Here is a 15900-nt window from a genome sequence, read left to right on the forward strand (position 1 = left end):
ACTGAGTTAGTTCATCAAGCTTATCTGAGACGTTCAGTCTGCTTTGACAGCGAAAAGAGGAAGGATCCCATGGTGATCTATCGATGATCATGTCTATGTACACTCCTCAATGCGCTCTGCGACGTCGAAGACTAAGTGGTCGTCTCCGAACTGGCCAATGACTTGTATGCCGATGCCATTACTCTTGTTTCCACCAACTGGCATACTAAGTGCTGGCAGACCAGCAAGACTAGCAGGAACAGTAAAGACGTCATTCGTGTACGCATCTACCGGCTGCTGATCCCTCAGCCTCTCGAGCTCAGGGGGTGGCGTTGGCGCAGTAGGACATATCAGGACATCAACGCCTTCTGCGTTTGACGTACGGTGCTCAGGATACAGGGGATTTGGCTTCCTGAAGGCCTTGTTGAAGTCATCCTGCACCAGTTTACGGACCTTTTGTGCTTGGATGAAGTAGTTGTCCTTCGCTTCTGCGCTGAGGGAGTAGGCTCCCAGCAGGATTCGCCGCTTGGCTTCTGCGCCAAGCTCGCCTCGGGTCTTTGCGAATAGGACGGAGTCTGAGGTACCATCGGGGCCTGAGGTCCTTTCGCCGTAGCGCACCCCGTCGTATTTTGCCAGGTTCGATGATACCTCAGCTGGTGCCAGAACGTAGTATGCAGACAACGCATGACGGGTTGTCTGCAGTTCAACAGGTACCAGTGTTGCCCCCTGACCCTGTAGGGCTTGCAATGTAGTAATCCAGGCGTTTTTAACTGCCGTGTCCAGCTCATCGATATTGTAGTCAGTTGGGACCCCAACTCGCAACGAGACCACGTCTTTTCCATTCTCCATGCATACGTTAGAACGCATTCGGGCGCGGATGTGCTCAGAAAGACTTGTGGGGTCGCGTGCATCGAATGCGTTGAGGGCATCTATGCTCGTGTTAGCTGGGTAAAGTGGCCGGTTCATGATATCTACCAAACATGATTCGCGTGTCTCCGAGGTTTCTTCCAAACACGCCAACGGTATCGAGGGAGTTTGCATATGCTATTACGCCCCATCGAGAAACCAGTCCGTACGAGGGTTTAAAGCCTACGACATTATTATACGCAGCCGGGAGTCTGACTGAGCCACCTGTGTCTGTACCAACCGCCCTGTAGTTCTTTCAGTAAGTGTCTCGAATCAGGACCATCAAGTTTCATACGCATGGCACTGTCCAGTAGCAACGGCTACAGCGCTGCCTCCTGAGCTTCCTCCGACACTAGTTATTTGACCACTTGCAGAAACTTGCGATACTGGGCCGAAGTGCGAATGTGTAGAGTGGGATCCCATGCCAAACTCATCCAGATTGGTTTTGCCTGCTATCACAGCTCCAGACGCACGTAGCTTCTCAATTATGGTCGCATCGTACGGACTCGTAAAATGTCTCAGGAGGCGCGAGCCAGCAGTTGTCGGAAGGCTAGAGGTACATATGTTGTCTTTGACAGCTATAAGTTTCCCAGACAAAGGGCCTGAAGCAAGTCAGTCTTGTGCACATGTATTCTTATATTTTTGACTTCACCTTTGGCTGGTGCTGCTTCATGTTCTGCAACCTCTCGAAGCAGGATGTCCGCGTTCGGAACACTTATGAAGGCATTCAGACTCTTGAACGCGGATTGTGCGACCAGAGCCTTCTCAGCTTCTTGCAGCAGGGTAGCTTTTTGCCCTAGACTGCGCAACATAGAGTGCGGCGAATTTCGTTCTGAGCCATGCGATATATCGATTCTGAATTTCCTAAGCATGTGCTTAGGCCGCGTCGCGAGTCGCGAGCTGTAACCCCGGAGCTAGGTGGGCTTCGCACCGCTGACGTTGTACCAAGGTAGCCTCGGTCTCACTCACATGCACATAGAGCATTCGTTCATGTGCATCATTACTAGAACTGCATGTAATACAGCGTAGATGTATTGTACATATAGCCTCTACACCACTAATTACTATTGTACGGCATCAGATTTCACCAGCTCTCTATCACAAGTAGCTTCAGCATCAAGCCCGAGCTTCCACATCCCCGCGAGTGACCTCATCACCAGATAACCGCCTGATCACTCATATTCATACACTCACGTTCTGCTTCACGGGTAGAGACATTCTAGCGCGTGTCCTTCAGCTAGACTAAGAGTCCAAGGTCTTCTTCTGCACGCGCGAGCCTCTCATTACGGAATAAAGTCTGGCAGACGTAATAACATGACGCAGTAGCTTCCACGCATGCATGGCCGCACTTGGCAAGTTTCCTCTGTCTTTCTCATCAACAAGCTGCAACAACTTGTCTGTACGGTGAACTAATGCTTCACCAGATTCCCCGTGGACAGATTACATGTCGAACTCACATCGAAACTCCTACGATGGACCATCGCAAGCGGCGGCGGATCCCAACCCTCCCACCTACGCCGCCTTCGCGCCTTCGTCTGGTCCACAGAGTAGCACTGTGTCGCAACAACGTTCGACCATACTAGTACACCAAAAGAGCCCTCTTCTGGTCGCAACTCCACCACAAGTCACACGAGTACTCGCATTCTCGCATCCGTTCATCTTGACATTGAGCAAGATCGTAGGGCTGATAACATGGACAACAGGAGATCCCTGGGAAAGTTTTCTTATGGTAGCCGGCTTCTGGCTACTGACAATATATGGAGATTTGGTTGTAAGATGGGCCGGGCCACTCGTGGTGGTCGTAGGGATCATAATCGGAATGTATTCAAGAAGATATTCTCCTCTGTCATCCACAGGCTGGACCGGCGAGAAACAGAAAGGGCACAGAAGAGGCGATCCCGAGACCACCAACACGAGGCACCATAAGAGCCTAGAAGAGATCGTAAATACCGTCAAACTGTTCACTTCAAGGTGTAACATACTACTGGACCCTTTTCTACGATTTACAGACTTCCTATCCACGCAAAGAACAGCAACATCAGCAACCACTAGGCCCGCCCTGACAACAATGTTTATTCGCATATTGCTCATCACTCCTGTCTGGATTCTCATGACGTTGCCGCCATTGTATTTGATAACAACGAAAAGAGTAATTCTAAGCGTTGGGACTGTGATTCTGAGTTGGCACTCAAGGCCTGCAAGAGTATCTCGGCTTGTCTTATGGCGGTCAAAAACAGTTCGAAAGGTATGTGCGACGGTGACGGGCTTGAATTTCGAAAGTCTGGAAAACCAAAACGGCAAGAACAAAACGGATAGACCACCCCCACTCCCACCACGGACCAGGAGTGCAAACGCAATCGCGGCATCTCTCGCTGCGAAGAGAAGGTCTGATTCCCCAGGTATCCGCTTCACATTCTCCATATTCGAGAACCAGAGAAGATGGCTTGGTATTGGCTGGACTGCATCGATGCTAGCTTATGAGCGGGCTGCGTGGACTGATGAGACTCTATTTCCAGCACCGTCGAAAGATGCTTTCGATCTACCGGAGGTTGAAGGAGGACATGCAAAATGGAGATGGGTTGATGGCAGTATATGGAGAGTCGATGGTGCTGAATATAGTGAATCCGATCCTTCCGGGAGTCAATCCGTTAATGGGTGGCTTTTTTACGATAACAAGGTGAGATATCAATACTGGCTATTGTCCCTGGCCCTAACATCCATAATAGTGGCGAGATGGTCGAAGAGGGTTAGATGGCTGGGGCCGTTATACTCGGCGCCGAAAGTGGTATAGAGACGCCGAGCTTGTTGAGATCTCCCCTTCGATGGACGTCACGCCTTCACCAACGCCTCGACTGAGCTCGTCGCCAAAAGCTGGCTCAGTCGTCGGGTCAGAGTCTGAAGCAACATTGTTGGATGACACAGCCAATGAGAGCGACGCTAACAGTCAAGGCACAAGGCGCCGACGTTGGTTCAGAAGAAGCAGCAACTCTGGGAGCATGAAGAGTGGTGACACAGAAGGAAGTGCGGCGAGCTCTCGTAGGAGTGACGATGATAATGACCTCCACACGCCTGTGCGGCATCAGCAGCGCCAAGATGAATGGAATTTTGGAGATGAGGCCCGCATGCAGCTAGGATAGAAACATGACATTAGCGCGGAGTTACAGGAGCACATCGCGATACCATTAGGATGTTGACACGCGGTCCCAATCTGATAATGGTGGCTCGAGGCTTGGTCACATTTGATCAAGATTGGTGTGTGCCATGTCTCATGCGTGAGTACAATGTTGACCTGCCAACATCACGTAATCATAGATTTAAGCATGTATGTACCATGTTGTCCACCACCTGCCAACACACCTCATTTCTACTCCCACTTCCATCTCCCTTGCTTGAATATTGACAGTCCTGATACTGCATCTATCACGCTCTCTACGCCGGTTGGTGGTGTTGGTCTCGCATGGCACGTACTCTTGGTCCATTGTACCAATCGCAAACCTAAGTGGATCCGCAACGGAACTCAAATACTGTCGCAGATGCATTCATGCGTTCGCAAACATATGACAGATGGCTTTCAGAACTGTCTAACGAATGGATGCAAGTCAGATCCGCAATTTGCCTGCCAATCCACGATCTCGGTCACCTACCGCGACGACGTTGTCGTGGTTTCACCCACTGAAACGTAGCGAGCACGCCATCGACGGCAGATTCGAACGACCGCAGACGTCCTCCTACAAGTAGTTCCTTTGCCTCGGGGTCTATGGCCGCATGATTTCACCACGAAATCGCCATATGGTTCTTTAGTCTTAACAGGATCTATGGGCCAGCCGATTATTCTTCTACTTGCTGGAAGACGTCAAATGCAAGACCAAACCAGAGCATCTCGTCTCGCGTACCTCGATCGCGCAGAACGGCACGTCTCTCGGCGACCTTCCCAGACAGTCTTATCTTGGTCTCGATTAAACGGATCACGCGTTGGTACGACCTTCACCCTGGCTAGTGAGCTCTAGTAGACGACTTGCGGCCGACTTCCCTACTTTGAGCGAGCAGGGTTGTGGTTCAGCATGCCTATCTCTGGGATCGCGGATGAAGAAGCTTTGCTTGTTGACTTCAGCTTCATCGTTGGGCCAGTATTACCCCAAAGCGCACTCTGGTGTATAGCCACTCCTCTGTCGCCGTATATTTCTTTCCTCTACATGTTCGAGCTGTCGGAAATGCGAGCACTTGCCCATGGTCCTGTGCAGAACTTGCACCCGTAGTCATTGGCGAGCGGACCAACAAGTATTATGTGAAGCATTTGTACCGGCTACGGCTGCCTTCTGAGTAACCGAGTATCCTAACTTCACAAGCTCAGCTCTGTTATATTTCGAGGATATCAATTGTTCAAGGATCTACCATTCATAGCACTCTAGGATTCGCAGTAGGACAATTCAACCGCCTCTTGCATACTCAGCCTACGAACACCTCCGGACCCAGGTCCCAAGTCTTGCTGTTAGGGCGGCGCCGGATGATTCAAGCAAATTGCTCCGTTCCTGGTCCCGAAGCCAATGAAGACAATGACCAATTCGCCTGAATGTCTAGAGTCTTGTGCTTGCAGTCTCGTGACGATATGCCTGTGTGTCGGGTCAAAGACTGAGCTATCGCTCTGTGGAAAGAGGACGCAACACGAAGTCCGACTATCTGCGAACTATCAGTAACGTCTTGATTCTATCTCCTTCGATTCACGAGTGGAGCTAAAAGCGGTCTCCTGGGCTTCGTTGAAAGAGTCGACCAAGGTGAAGATGGGACGGCAGACAGGCCTGGATGATCGAGACGTGCAAATACACACCCGAAAATCATCAAGCCAAGGCCGAGCATGCCAGTTGTAAGTCTCGTAATTACGGACACATGCGATTTAACAATTGCTCAGAAGTGGCAGCACATGTCAACTGTAGCATGTCTTAGGTATCGACTTCGACTTCATCGTACGACTAAGCACAACCTCCATCAGACGCAACACGAAGCCTGTAACGGTTCTGTAATTCTCGCTATTTTCACAATAGGGACGCAGTCCGACAATCCCACGTCCCCACTACAGCTCTACCGACACACTTTCAATTACGTTACTTTAGAGGATTCGATTTACGATATCGGACTTCGCCAATAATTGACATTCAAATCACGAAGCCCTCTCGACACAGCACTAATGGAAACATGGCGAACTTATCAGGCCAATCAACAGCCATGTTGTGACGAATAGGAAGTCAACTGCAACAATCGGCCCTTCCAACGTCAGCTGCTATACCAATGTCGCTCATACAAAATGAGTACTCGAACGCAAGTCTCGATGCTATCTAGCCGTGTGCAATCACTTCCGCTACCATTCATGCACAGTTCCATGAAAGAGGCAGTGATGGACTCTAGACGAAGCACGTAGTAGCTGTGCGTATGAGATATCTCCTTCGAGCAAAGACGCCGCGCAAATAGCGCATCGAGCATCCCACGTCCCAGGATAATGGTGTATGCATATAATTCTTGCATACAATCGAAATCCTGAAAGGCTGCAGGCGAGGATCTCCAACGACACGGACATTCCCAATCGATCTTCAGTCGCGTTAGCCGCTTGGATTGGTATCCACTTCGACTGACCTCTATGTACGCAAAGGAAAAGGCTCTAAGAGTGGCATCGAAAGGGACGGTCCCACTTAATTTTCCACTTTGCATGATACACAAAGAGGTCACTTGAAGTAAAGAGCAAAGGGAATCATCAAGAAACCTGGAGCCCCCACACCTGTCACGCATTGCCAAGCTGATTTCACCCTATCATTCGCAAGCACTAGCGTCGTCGGCGCAAGGCCAGATCGTAAAGCCGAGACACTTTCCGCTGACCAACGCCGCATCCATCAGCTTCACGGCCACCGTTGCCCGACGGCTATAACCACATCGGCCCATCTAGTGATCGTGGAATATACACAGCGACTTATATCAAGGAATTCTGTCAGCTCCATCCGGAGCGCCAGGACGATGAAATGACCTTGTAAAATATACTACTTTACGGAGCTTCGATGCGCCTCGGAGCTGTACCAACGGTCCGGGCTTCTGGACCTCCCTTACGGACCGTCGGCGGGACGTACACGCTGTGGTTGCACGCATCTCATCACGGGCCATGATGAACTCCTGATTGGGCTACTGGCCAAGCCGGAGCATCCTTGAGCTGGCTCACATTGGACGCCGCAAAATACGCGAGTCATCAGTCCCACGATGCAGGATGACCAGAAGTTGGAGCTCAGAGACCGCTAGCGCTTGATGGAGTATGCCAACAACATATCTGATAGTCGTCAGGCTTCACACATTCGACCGCACATCACTACCACAATCGGCCTGGGTCGTAGCATCAAACCCTGTTCTGTCGTGGAGTCCTGCATAGGTCTGGGCACACGCCGGGCGAGCCACCAAACATCGCAGTGTACGGGTCGCTCTGTCTATACGATATCATTCATGGCAGGTCGATACATATCATGCTCGTTTTCCGATGACCCGGCGTCCGGGTACCTCCGATACGGTAGGCTGTGATTACCAGTATAGCGCGTCAAATAGGGCACGCAACGCCGGGTGGGTCACACGGCTTGGAGAAGAGTGAGTAGGCCATCCATTGCCATCTCAGGTGATTTAACATGTAGCCGGAATAAGCGACACGAAGGCCAGGTAGAAATGCCAAAGCCGAAGGGTTCCAAAGCCGTCCCTGCACAGATGCAACTTAGCGCAGTATTAAGATGCGCTAAGCAGCCTTGATTTACCCACGTCACATCGTACAGGTCAAGTTTGAGGTAAGGTCAGAGATGCGTTTGCAGCTGCATCCGCATGTATTCGTGTAGTGGTTGGGTAAATGGACCCCACGCCATGTCTCTGATTCCGACGGGTGTTGATCTTACCCGATGGCAGTTGTCGTCAATGTCATCCACGTGCATGCTCTGCTGCTGGCTGGTCGACGAGCCCCCGGCTCGTTCCCATCCTTGCTAGGCCACTCCATCCCCACGCCACATACATGCTGCAGTAGATGTACTCTTGGCATTCAGTACTCTGGCAGACATATTGTGTATAGTACCGGTAAGTTTATGGTCCATGTTTGATGTCTAGATACACTGCTGTGATCATGCCTGGCCTGGCGAGAGGTAGAGGACAGCAAAGATATGCAGTATGTTGACATGCCGCGACGACCGAGAGCAGCGCCGAGACGCAGACGTGTCGATGAGATGGATGGGTACAGGAACGGGTGGGTGGCATGGCGCTACGCCGGCCAGACGAGTCTGACCCTGTCCGGGAGGTGTAGGTATGTCTGATGGTTGGAGGGAGCAGTGTGGGATGGTTGTATTGGACCAAACACACGTATCCTGCATATCTCGCGACGGGGGTGAGCAACCCTTGGGAAAGTGTATATAAGGAGTGCTGGCTCGCGGTCTGTGAAGGTCGATTCTTCATCCGCGATCGATATCTTTGCAATACTACAAGCTTTTACTACTACTACAACCAAATTCTTTCGATTTTTAAATCAACCAACTCTGTCAACATGTCTCCCTGGTGAGTCCTCTCTCCCTTCTCGTGACGGGCTGGTCGAGCTGGTAACGTCTTGTGCATTACCACTTGACATCATCAGCTCGGCTTCGACAGTATATGTATACCCTTGACAAGGATAACGCTGACCTCAATGCCTATTCACAGTAGCTGCTCCTCTTGCTCTTGCTCCGGCAACTGCAACTCGTGCGGCTGTGGTGCCTGCAGCGTACGTTCCTCTCTCCCATCACTCATCTCTTTCACCCACTTCACTTCCCTACCCTTCCCTTCCTCCCACTCCTTCCCAAGAGCCAGCAAAACACCACTACCGTACTGACAACCACCAAGCACTAAGCTTTCCCAACAACCGTCTCCCTACTCCCTTTCCATCGACAACAATAACAACGCATCTCTGAGCACGTTTTGAGCCGCAGCACAATACACATACAAACAACCTCTTTTCTTCTCTACTTGCTTGCTAGCTGGGAAGGAAGAGCCGGACATGAGCGGGTTCTAAACCACTGTAAGGGTACGACATGATGGGATCGTGAGCGTTGGAGCTTTTGGGTTGTGTTATGTAGGATGGTGTATATCTGAATATATAACTTGGAGAGAAAATTCTCGAGACTTTGTGTATGTGATGTGAATGTGATGTGATGTTATGAGTGACTGGGCTTTGAAGTCTTAGGTACGTGGCGGTGGTGGTTTGTACTGGTGGTCAGATCGATAGGGCTGATGTGCCTTATCTGCGTAAGTATGAAACAATGTTCAGGGATTGTGCCTGATGCTCGAAGTAAGGGGAGTGAGTCTGTGCAGAGGGAGAGGATGGACCACAGTGGAGGAGGATATAGTGAAGCATGTATGGTATGGAACAAAAATGTCGTATTCAATGGTGTATGTGTCAATTTGGTATCTCAAAGCTCGATTTGTTTGCGAAGAGAGAGGATGATAGCGTTTGCCTTGTACATCATCCCATTAATCCGTCGGCCTGGAAAGTAACAACCACGAATCCTGATCAACCAAGCAAGCAATAGCAAATTTGAAGGAGTGACATCCTAGCAAAAACTCCGAATCATGCAATCTGTGTATCCGAAGGGGGGTTGTTGGTGTGTTGTGGATTGGGTTATTTCTGTGTGACTATGTTAGCATTCACTTGGGTCGTGAATTGGGTTGAAAGGAGGGGGTACGTACGCCGCAAGTGCAGTTGGCACCGCAGGCGCAGGAGTCTCCGCAAGAGCAGCCGTGCATGTTGGATGGTATGTTTGTTGTTGAAGGGTTGTGGATTGAAAGTGTAGCTGGGTCTGAGACGAGGATGCTTTGAGAGGAAGTGTGTAACTGGTGTTGCTGGAGGTAAGTCGAGGGGTATCAGACGAGCGGGGTCTTCTTATATGATAAGGCGCGATTATTGCGATAAGAAACACGTGCCGCGCCCCCCAACCGACTAACCGACCAACGCGACCGAGCGAGCCCTTCGAGGCAAGGAGCGGCCCGTCAAGGACTTCCAGGCGTCGCCGATCGACGACCTGCCAGCCAATCAGCCGTGTTGCGCGCATTGTGCGGTCGGATCTGCGCGTCTTGTGCGTCGCAAATTTCTCCACTCGTGGGGTTTGGACGTGTTTGCGTGCCTTGAAGAGGGTGTTTGAGTCAGTTGTGCGGTGCTGCGCGACTTGTGCGGACAAGCCACTACGACTTATGACGGGGGGGGCGAGCGACTTGTGCGGACGCTGACTTGGTCAGGATGGCTGGCGAGACTCCTCCGTCGCTCGGTGATGCCGTTTATTGGAAGCATTGCAACGTGGCTTGGCTCTGCTACGACGATTGAGGCTACATCGTCTATAGTCGGTGTGCAGAGTCGTATTGAGAAGGATGAGAGGAATGAGGGCTTTGCCACACGATATTAGCAATGAAGTTATGGATCGGCCGTGATCAAAGGACATTAGATATCCTGCTTTGGCCGACAACTTTACGTGTCCTTGATCAGCAGAGTTCTCCATCTGGATTTCCAATACAACAGAAGCGAGACTCCGCTTAGTCTACACTGCTATGCCTTCGAGGGTTAAAGGAGGTGATAACTCATGGTTCTCCTACTGAGCCGCAGACAGTACATCATACGTAGAATCCCCCCGACTGTCACAGTAGAACACCGAAAGAGAGATATACATCTGCTAAAGAGGTAATAGCCAGTATTAAGTCTTACAAGAGTAGTTTCTTCTATGTTTACTCTCCTTACTATCTATACTTTGATATCTCCTACTATTCATTTAGTTCTTGAGTACCCTTTATATATCTCGACTGAGAGAATGGTAGATAAATATATTATATACTACGATTAAGACCAGTATCACATTTAGCTTAACAGTGGTATGCTTTCACCAAACTCTGTAACAGTCAAAAGCTCATCAGTCGAGGTCAGCCCTACATACAACGCCAAGGTATGACGACGTTCTTACGCTAGTCCAGTTCAGGCTAGAGGACTTCGAGATTTCAGTCCCGTCGCGCGCGCGCGTTTCAATCCACACACAAACTTCTTTCCTCCACCTTCACTCGCACCCCAATAAACCTACAAGTGTTGGTCCATTGAACTTCTTTACAATGGGCGACTCGTATCGCCCTATGTTCCCTCCACCTCCTGCGAAAAGCGATAGCTACCGCCCAACGTCGCAACGACATTCCGACTCCACATCGCATCGTGGCCCGGACACGTACAGACCGTCTGGTCGCAATGCATACCGTGACTACAACGTACCTCCGGCTCGTGATGATTTCTCCTTCCAGCCTCCCCCAAACGCACCGCGCTTTCCTCCCGCATCTCAGCAAGATATCCCACAACATCCTCCTCGTCGTCGCGCACCTCGTGGTGCTGGCTTCCGTCGGGGCCAGTACTCTGGTCCTGTAGCGGCCCATGATCGCGCGCTACTCCGAAATAACACCTTGTCTCGCGATGAGCAGTTCCTTGGAGTTGCAGACGGCGCCTTGAAATTCAATGATCTGGGCGATTCAACAAGCGAGGATGAGGACAACGGAGCATCTGATTCAGCTGCTGATCAGCCAGGGCCAGACGCAAAGAAACCGCGCAACCAGTTCAATCAAGCTGATGGTGACTCTGTCCCGAAGTGGTCGAATCCAGACCCGTACACAGCTTTGCCTCCACCAGACGAGTCGTTGAAGAAGAAGAAGGATGTTGTACAACTGATCAGAAAAGCCAAAGTCGACCAGGAAAAGACAGCCGACGGATCTAACGCGGTCAGTCAGAACGTAGACTTCATATCTCTCAATTTCGATGACGGTGGTAATGATGAAGACGACGGCGAAGCGACCGTGTCGGAACATGAGTCTCCGCCACCTGGAAAGCGACATACTGGATCTTTGAATGACTTTGCCGCAAGACCTGAGTTCGCTAGAGCCCCAGTAGATGCGCCGAAGAGACCAAGGGCAGCTTCTCCTGCGCCTCAGAAGTCGAAGAAGAGAAAGCTCCGGGCTAATGAAATCGATGGAACCGTTGTCGAGCAGTGGTTACCCATCAAAGGGCAAGATTCCACTCCTTGGTGCACCATAGATCATTCTCGGACCGCGGACGTCGGACTTTGGCTCCACAAAGAAATCTGTGACTTCTACGAGTACGTCCGGCCGCATGACTTTGAAGCTGAAATCAGAAAGGATCTGGTTGACCGGATAGAGAAGGTGATTCGCAAAAGACATGGCAGTTGCCGTCTCATGGCTTTCGGATCTTACGCCGCTGGACTGTATTTGCCTACTGCTGACATGGACCTCGTCATGGTGTCCAACTCTTACTATGACTACGGCCCTCCGGTTTTTGGACGGAGGACTAAGGATCTCCATTCACTCCTACAATATCTGTTGCACCAAGGCATAGCCGAGCCTAACGGCGAAGTAATTCCTAGTGCAAAAGTGCCGATTATAAAGTTCATTGATCATCGCACTGGTCTCAAAGTGGACATGTCCTTTGAGAACATGAGTGGCGTCACGGCCAACAAAACATTCTATGACTGGAGTGATAAATACCCTGCGATGCCAAAGATTGTGACACTGATTAAACATTTCCTGCTGATGCGCGGGCTGAACGAAGTTTTTCTTGGAGGCATCGGTGGCTTCACGGTTACTTGTCTTGTGACTCACCTGATAGCCAGTCTTCCGGCTGTGCAAAGCGGCAACATGGACCCCAGTCAGCATCTTGGCGAGATTCTGCTCGAGTTCTTCGACCTGTATGGCAACAAATTCAACTACGATGGGGTCATGTTACGAATGAACCCAATCAAGTACGAGAAGAAGGTAAGAGGCCTACTCATCATGATATCTGGGGTCACGCTGACGTACTTCCGCCAGGGACGATGCGGCCCAGACGGCAAGCTGACCAAGAAGGATCGCCTCTGTATCGTCGATCCGAATAATGAATCGAACGACATATCTGGTGGCTCAAGCAAGATCCCACTCATCTTCCGTTTGTTCTCGGACGCTCACCGGGACCTGAAACAGCATATGGCTGCGTTGGAGTCGCAAAACGTGGCAGATCGTAAGCATAGCAGTATACTTGGCTGTATATTCGCGGGAGATTACTCGTCATTTCGTTGGCAGCGTGATCATCTGCGCCGGATATATGAGAACAGGTAACTGCTATCGGCTTAGACTGACCAATCCATATTGAACTTGTATTAACACCAATTTATAGAGCAGGAAATGCGTCAACTGAAGACGATGTTCAGGTCTGTGATAGGGAAGTCAATATGGAAGCTCCTGAGCCCCGCTTGGCTGCCACGCCTAAGAAAGGTAAGTTGCTTCTCGTTGTAGTAGTGTCTAACTACCTTTTGTCTCTGTGACTGATACAGATTCACACACCCACAAGCATGCAGATTCTAATTTGAGGTAACACAGTAGACACTCGTCGTTTGGGAGCCATACGACATAAGGCAAGATTGGAAGAAGCGGCAGCAAGTGTATCACGACTAAAGGCGAAATTGCGTGGCGGAGCTTCGAAACTCGAGATGGACGACACCGAGAACGTCATGAAGGATGACATGGAGGTCGAAGATGGACGAAATGAGGTAGACCAGGAAGTCGAACGTGTGACCAGGCCGGCCAATACCTTCTTTACGCGACAAGAGATTGACAGGGCAAATTTCTTCCGGACACTCCATCCAAATCTCGCATACGAGCACAAAGGGATGTCTGAAGCACTTTTTCGGGAGCTGTCCCTCAAGGCTCTGTTCCCCGGCATCCTTCATACTTTTCCAGCGTTGCCCAGCAAATTTCTTTACAATCGATTGAGGCAGGAGGGACAACGCCGACTTGAGTTACTGGCAGCGAGTCCAGAGCCACCACTCACACAAGACCTGCTGGACACTAAGAAGCCTGAGAGTGCCGTGCTCGTTACCGACGCCTTCGCCGACCAGCAAAAGCAAGCTTACAAGGAGCCTGTCAGACTCAGGCGGCCCAAAAGCAGTGACCCACAGCAGATTGTCTCGAAGCCCGCTGTCCCAGCGCCGACTAAGCCTCGGAATTTAGAAGAAAGGTTCGCTCAGGAATTCAACAAGGAGTTTCCAGCGTGGCCGACCCCGCCTTCATCGTTGACGGAGGGGGAGTACAACGCACTCCTCATTCGAGCGCGCTATGGCCACGTGCTTTCTGACCTTCCGTTCCGCATGAACAGAATGCAGTTCAATGCCTGGGAGGCAGCAGGGAGACGCAAAGCCCAGAATATCGAGCGCTTGTCCACTCAGCAGCCCACACCCGCCGCGACTACGATTGTGGATCTTACTATAAATGACTAGCTGCCATTGCTTCTAGCCTGTTAGTCCATCTATCATGCAACACCAGGAGTATCGACGGAATAGTACCTTATTAAACGAATATTTGTGGCCCTCTACAGGACGTGGGGATGGTGGCTTGTCCGGGAATGATATCGACCAGAGGCGTTGAAGAGCGGGAAAGGAAAAGGCGGAGAAAACCTTTGTCTGCCACGAATGAATGGCTTTTTACTGAGTGCATTGCGACTTGCATAGCTTGGTTCCCTCTGCTGAATTTGAGCATAGGTACGGTACCTACTATACTATGCTATAGGCTCGAACGTCAGGCTCGAAAGACTCGCATCCGAGTTGAAGCAGCAGCGACCAAAAACCTCTTTGTAGCGCGACCTAATCCCGCAAACCTTGAAACTTTTGCTGTCCAAAAGAATGAAGGGATGGAATGTAATACCTACCTACCTACCTACTACTACTACTACAACCTTTGATTTAGCACGGAATGTTCTTTTCCTCCTTGACAGGACACTACATTTTTCTCCTCTCTAGGCTTCTTTTTCTTCTCTGTCTCTCTCTGCTTCTTCTTCTTCTTCTGTCTTTCTCTATCCCCATTACTCTCTGACTGACTGACTGACTGACTGACTGACTGACTGACTAACTCTCTGGCTATGTAGCTAGCTAGCTAGCTATCTAACGATCCAACAAATCTAGTTACCACCAGTAGCCAGTCTGGCGTCTTCTGCTCCTACTACTACTACTACTAATACTGCTGACATATACAGTCATTCATTCATTCATTTCATACATCTCATACATGCACTGCGTGTATCTATCTACTTGTGATGGATGAGCGGCTGCTTTTTCCGCAGGGAGAAACACAGTCAAATATACTGTGTATGTATGCATGCACACATACATGCATGCACAGATATATACACCCTTTTCTCATCATTGCTCCGGGCCTTTTGTGCTGGGCTTTGGGGAGGGGAGGGGAGGGGAGGGGAGGGGAGAGGACAGAGAGGGAGGAGACGGAAGGGAAGGGAAGGAAAGGGAAGGGAAGGGAAGGGAAGGAAAATGGTCGACTTGAGTGTTTTGTTTATTTGTTGTTGGTTAGTCATTTGGTTGGTTGATTGGTTTACAGTAAACCAGGGCACGCGCATGCATCAAGTCTAATGGAACAACACCTTTTTCTTCAGGCACACAGACAGTCCCAGGCTGCAAAGTGAGTGTAGTGTAGTGTAGTGTAGTGTAGTGTAGTGTAGTGTAGTGTAGTGTAGTGTAGTGCGTTGACTACAGGTTTATATTCAATGTTTCCCCCCACCCCCCTGAACCCCTTGACTGTAGATGTGTATTGTGTGTATATATATATATATGGCAGACCAAAACAAGCGAGCGAGCAAGGAAGTAAGTGCGCTCGTGTTAGTGTTGGTGTGTTTGGTAGTCGTAGTCGTAGTCGTGGTCGTGGTCGTGTTCGTTATTAATTAGTTAATGTTAATTAATTGGTATTGGCAACTTGAAGAATAAATGAATCAGAGCAAAGCATAAACAGGGCATAGACAGGGCAAACAAACCCAGAGACGAAAAACAAGGCATATAATAACCAAGGCAAACAAACCCAAAAAGGCGAAAATCAGGGGCATAACCAAGGCGTAAACAGGTATAAACAGGCATAAACAAGCATAAACATGCAAAACCAGACAGAGCAGGCATAAGCATGCAAAAAAACAAAAGG

General features: G+C 50.1%; 5 protein-coding genes across 5 annotated transcripts; 3 read left to right on the plus strand and 2 right to left on the minus strand.

Moving 5' to 3' along the window:
* Window positions 1-93: 93 nt before the first annotated feature.
* Window positions 94-1893, minus strand: EJ05DRAFT_530838 (amidase signature enzyme; the record flags this gene model as incomplete). The annotated part of the gene is made up of 4 exons (XM_033748990.1): window positions 1538-1893; window positions 1181-1487; window positions 955-1130; window positions 94-908 (listed from the first exon to the last, which is right to left on the minus strand). The coding sequence occupies exons 1-4, from the start codon at window positions 1755-1757 to the stop codon at window positions 94-96; spliced, it is 1518 nt and encodes a 505-aa protein (XP_033603806.1). The 5' UTR covers window positions 1758-1893.
* A 92-nt stretch (window positions 1894-1985) lies between these two features.
* On the plus strand, window positions 1986-4361 carry EJ05DRAFT_261296 (Pex24p-domain-containing protein). The gene is made up of 3 exons (XM_033740262.1): window positions 1986-2207; window positions 2325-3562; window positions 3612-4361. The coding sequence occupies exons 2-3, from the start codon at window positions 2330-2332 to the stop codon at window positions 4020-4022; spliced, it is 1644 nt and encodes a 547-aa protein (XP_033603807.1). The 5' UTR covers window positions 1986-2207; window positions 2325-2329; the 3' UTR covers window positions 4023-4361.
* A 1730-nt stretch (window positions 4362-6091) lies between these two features.
* EJ05DRAFT_260503 (uncharacterized protein) lies at window positions 6092-6915 on the minus strand. Its single transcript, XM_033740259.1, has one exon. It carries the CDS (start codon window positions 6661-6663, stop codon window positions 6154-6156), a length of 510 nt encoding a protein of 169 aa, XP_033603808.1. The 5' UTR covers window positions 6664-6915; the 3' UTR covers window positions 6092-6153.
* Window positions 6916-10936: 4021 nt separating this feature from the next.
* On the plus strand, window positions 10937-13077 carry EJ05DRAFT_261387 (uncharacterized protein). The gene is made up of 2 exons (XM_033740266.1): window positions 10937-12702; window positions 12757-13077. The coding sequence occupies exons 1-2, from the start codon at window positions 11005-11007 to the stop codon at window positions 13039-13041; spliced, it is 1983 nt and encodes a 660-aa protein (XP_033603809.1). The 5' UTR covers window positions 10937-11004; the 3' UTR covers window positions 13042-13077.
* EJ05DRAFT_261384 (uncharacterized protein) lies at window positions 12907-14233 on the plus strand. The gene is made up of 2 exons (XM_033740265.1): window positions 12907-13197; window positions 13306-14233. The coding sequence occupies exons 1-2, from the start codon at window positions 13155-13157 to the stop codon at window positions 14196-14198; spliced, it is 936 nt and encodes a 311-aa protein (XP_033603810.1). The 5' UTR covers window positions 12907-13154; the 3' UTR covers window positions 14199-14233.
* Window positions 14234-15900: the final 1667 nt, after the last annotated feature.

This window comes from Pseudovirgaria hyperparasitica, assembly GCF_010093815.1.
Source record: "Pseudovirgaria hyperparasitica strain CBS 121739 unplaced genomic scaffold EJ05scaffold_3, whole genome shotgun sequence".
Taxonomy (NCBI): Eukaryota; Fungi; Ascomycota; class Dothideomycetes; order Acrospermales; family Acrospermaceae; genus Pseudovirgaria; species Pseudovirgaria hyperparasitica.

What these genes read in the sequence shown, in the direction of transcription:
- EJ05DRAFT_261296 (XM_033740262.1), top strand. Translation starts at nt 2,330, where the DNA reads ATGTCGAACTCACATCGAAACTCCTACGATGGACCATCGCAAGCGGCG. An exon ending in GGCTTTTTTACGATAACAAG is followed by an intron (nt 3,563 to 3,611) that starts GTGAGATATCAA and finishes CATCCATAATAG; the next exon opens with TGGCGAGATGGTCGAAGAGG.
- EJ05DRAFT_260503 (XM_033740259.1), bottom strand. Translation starts at nt 6,663, where the DNA reads ATGCGTGACAGGTGTGGGGGCTCCAGGTTTCTTGATGATTCCCTTTGC.
- EJ05DRAFT_261387 (XM_033740266.1), top strand. Translation starts at nt 11,005, where the DNA reads ATGGGCGACTCGTATCGCCCTATGTTCCCTCCACCTCCTGCGAAAAGC. An exon ending in CAATCAAGTACGAGAAGAAG is followed by an intron (nt 12,703 to 12,756) that starts GTAAGAGGCCTA and finishes TACTTCCGCCAG; the next exon opens with GGACGATGCGGCCCAGACGG.
- EJ05DRAFT_261384 (XM_033740265.1), top strand. Translation starts at nt 13,155, where the DNA reads ATGGAAGCTCCTGAGCCCCGCTTGGCTGCCACGCCTAAGAAAG. An exon ending in GGCTGCCACGCCTAAGAAAG is followed by an intron (nt 13,198 to 13,305) that starts GTAAGTTGCTTC and finishes GTAACACAGTAG; the next exon opens with ACACTCGTCGTTTGGGAGCC.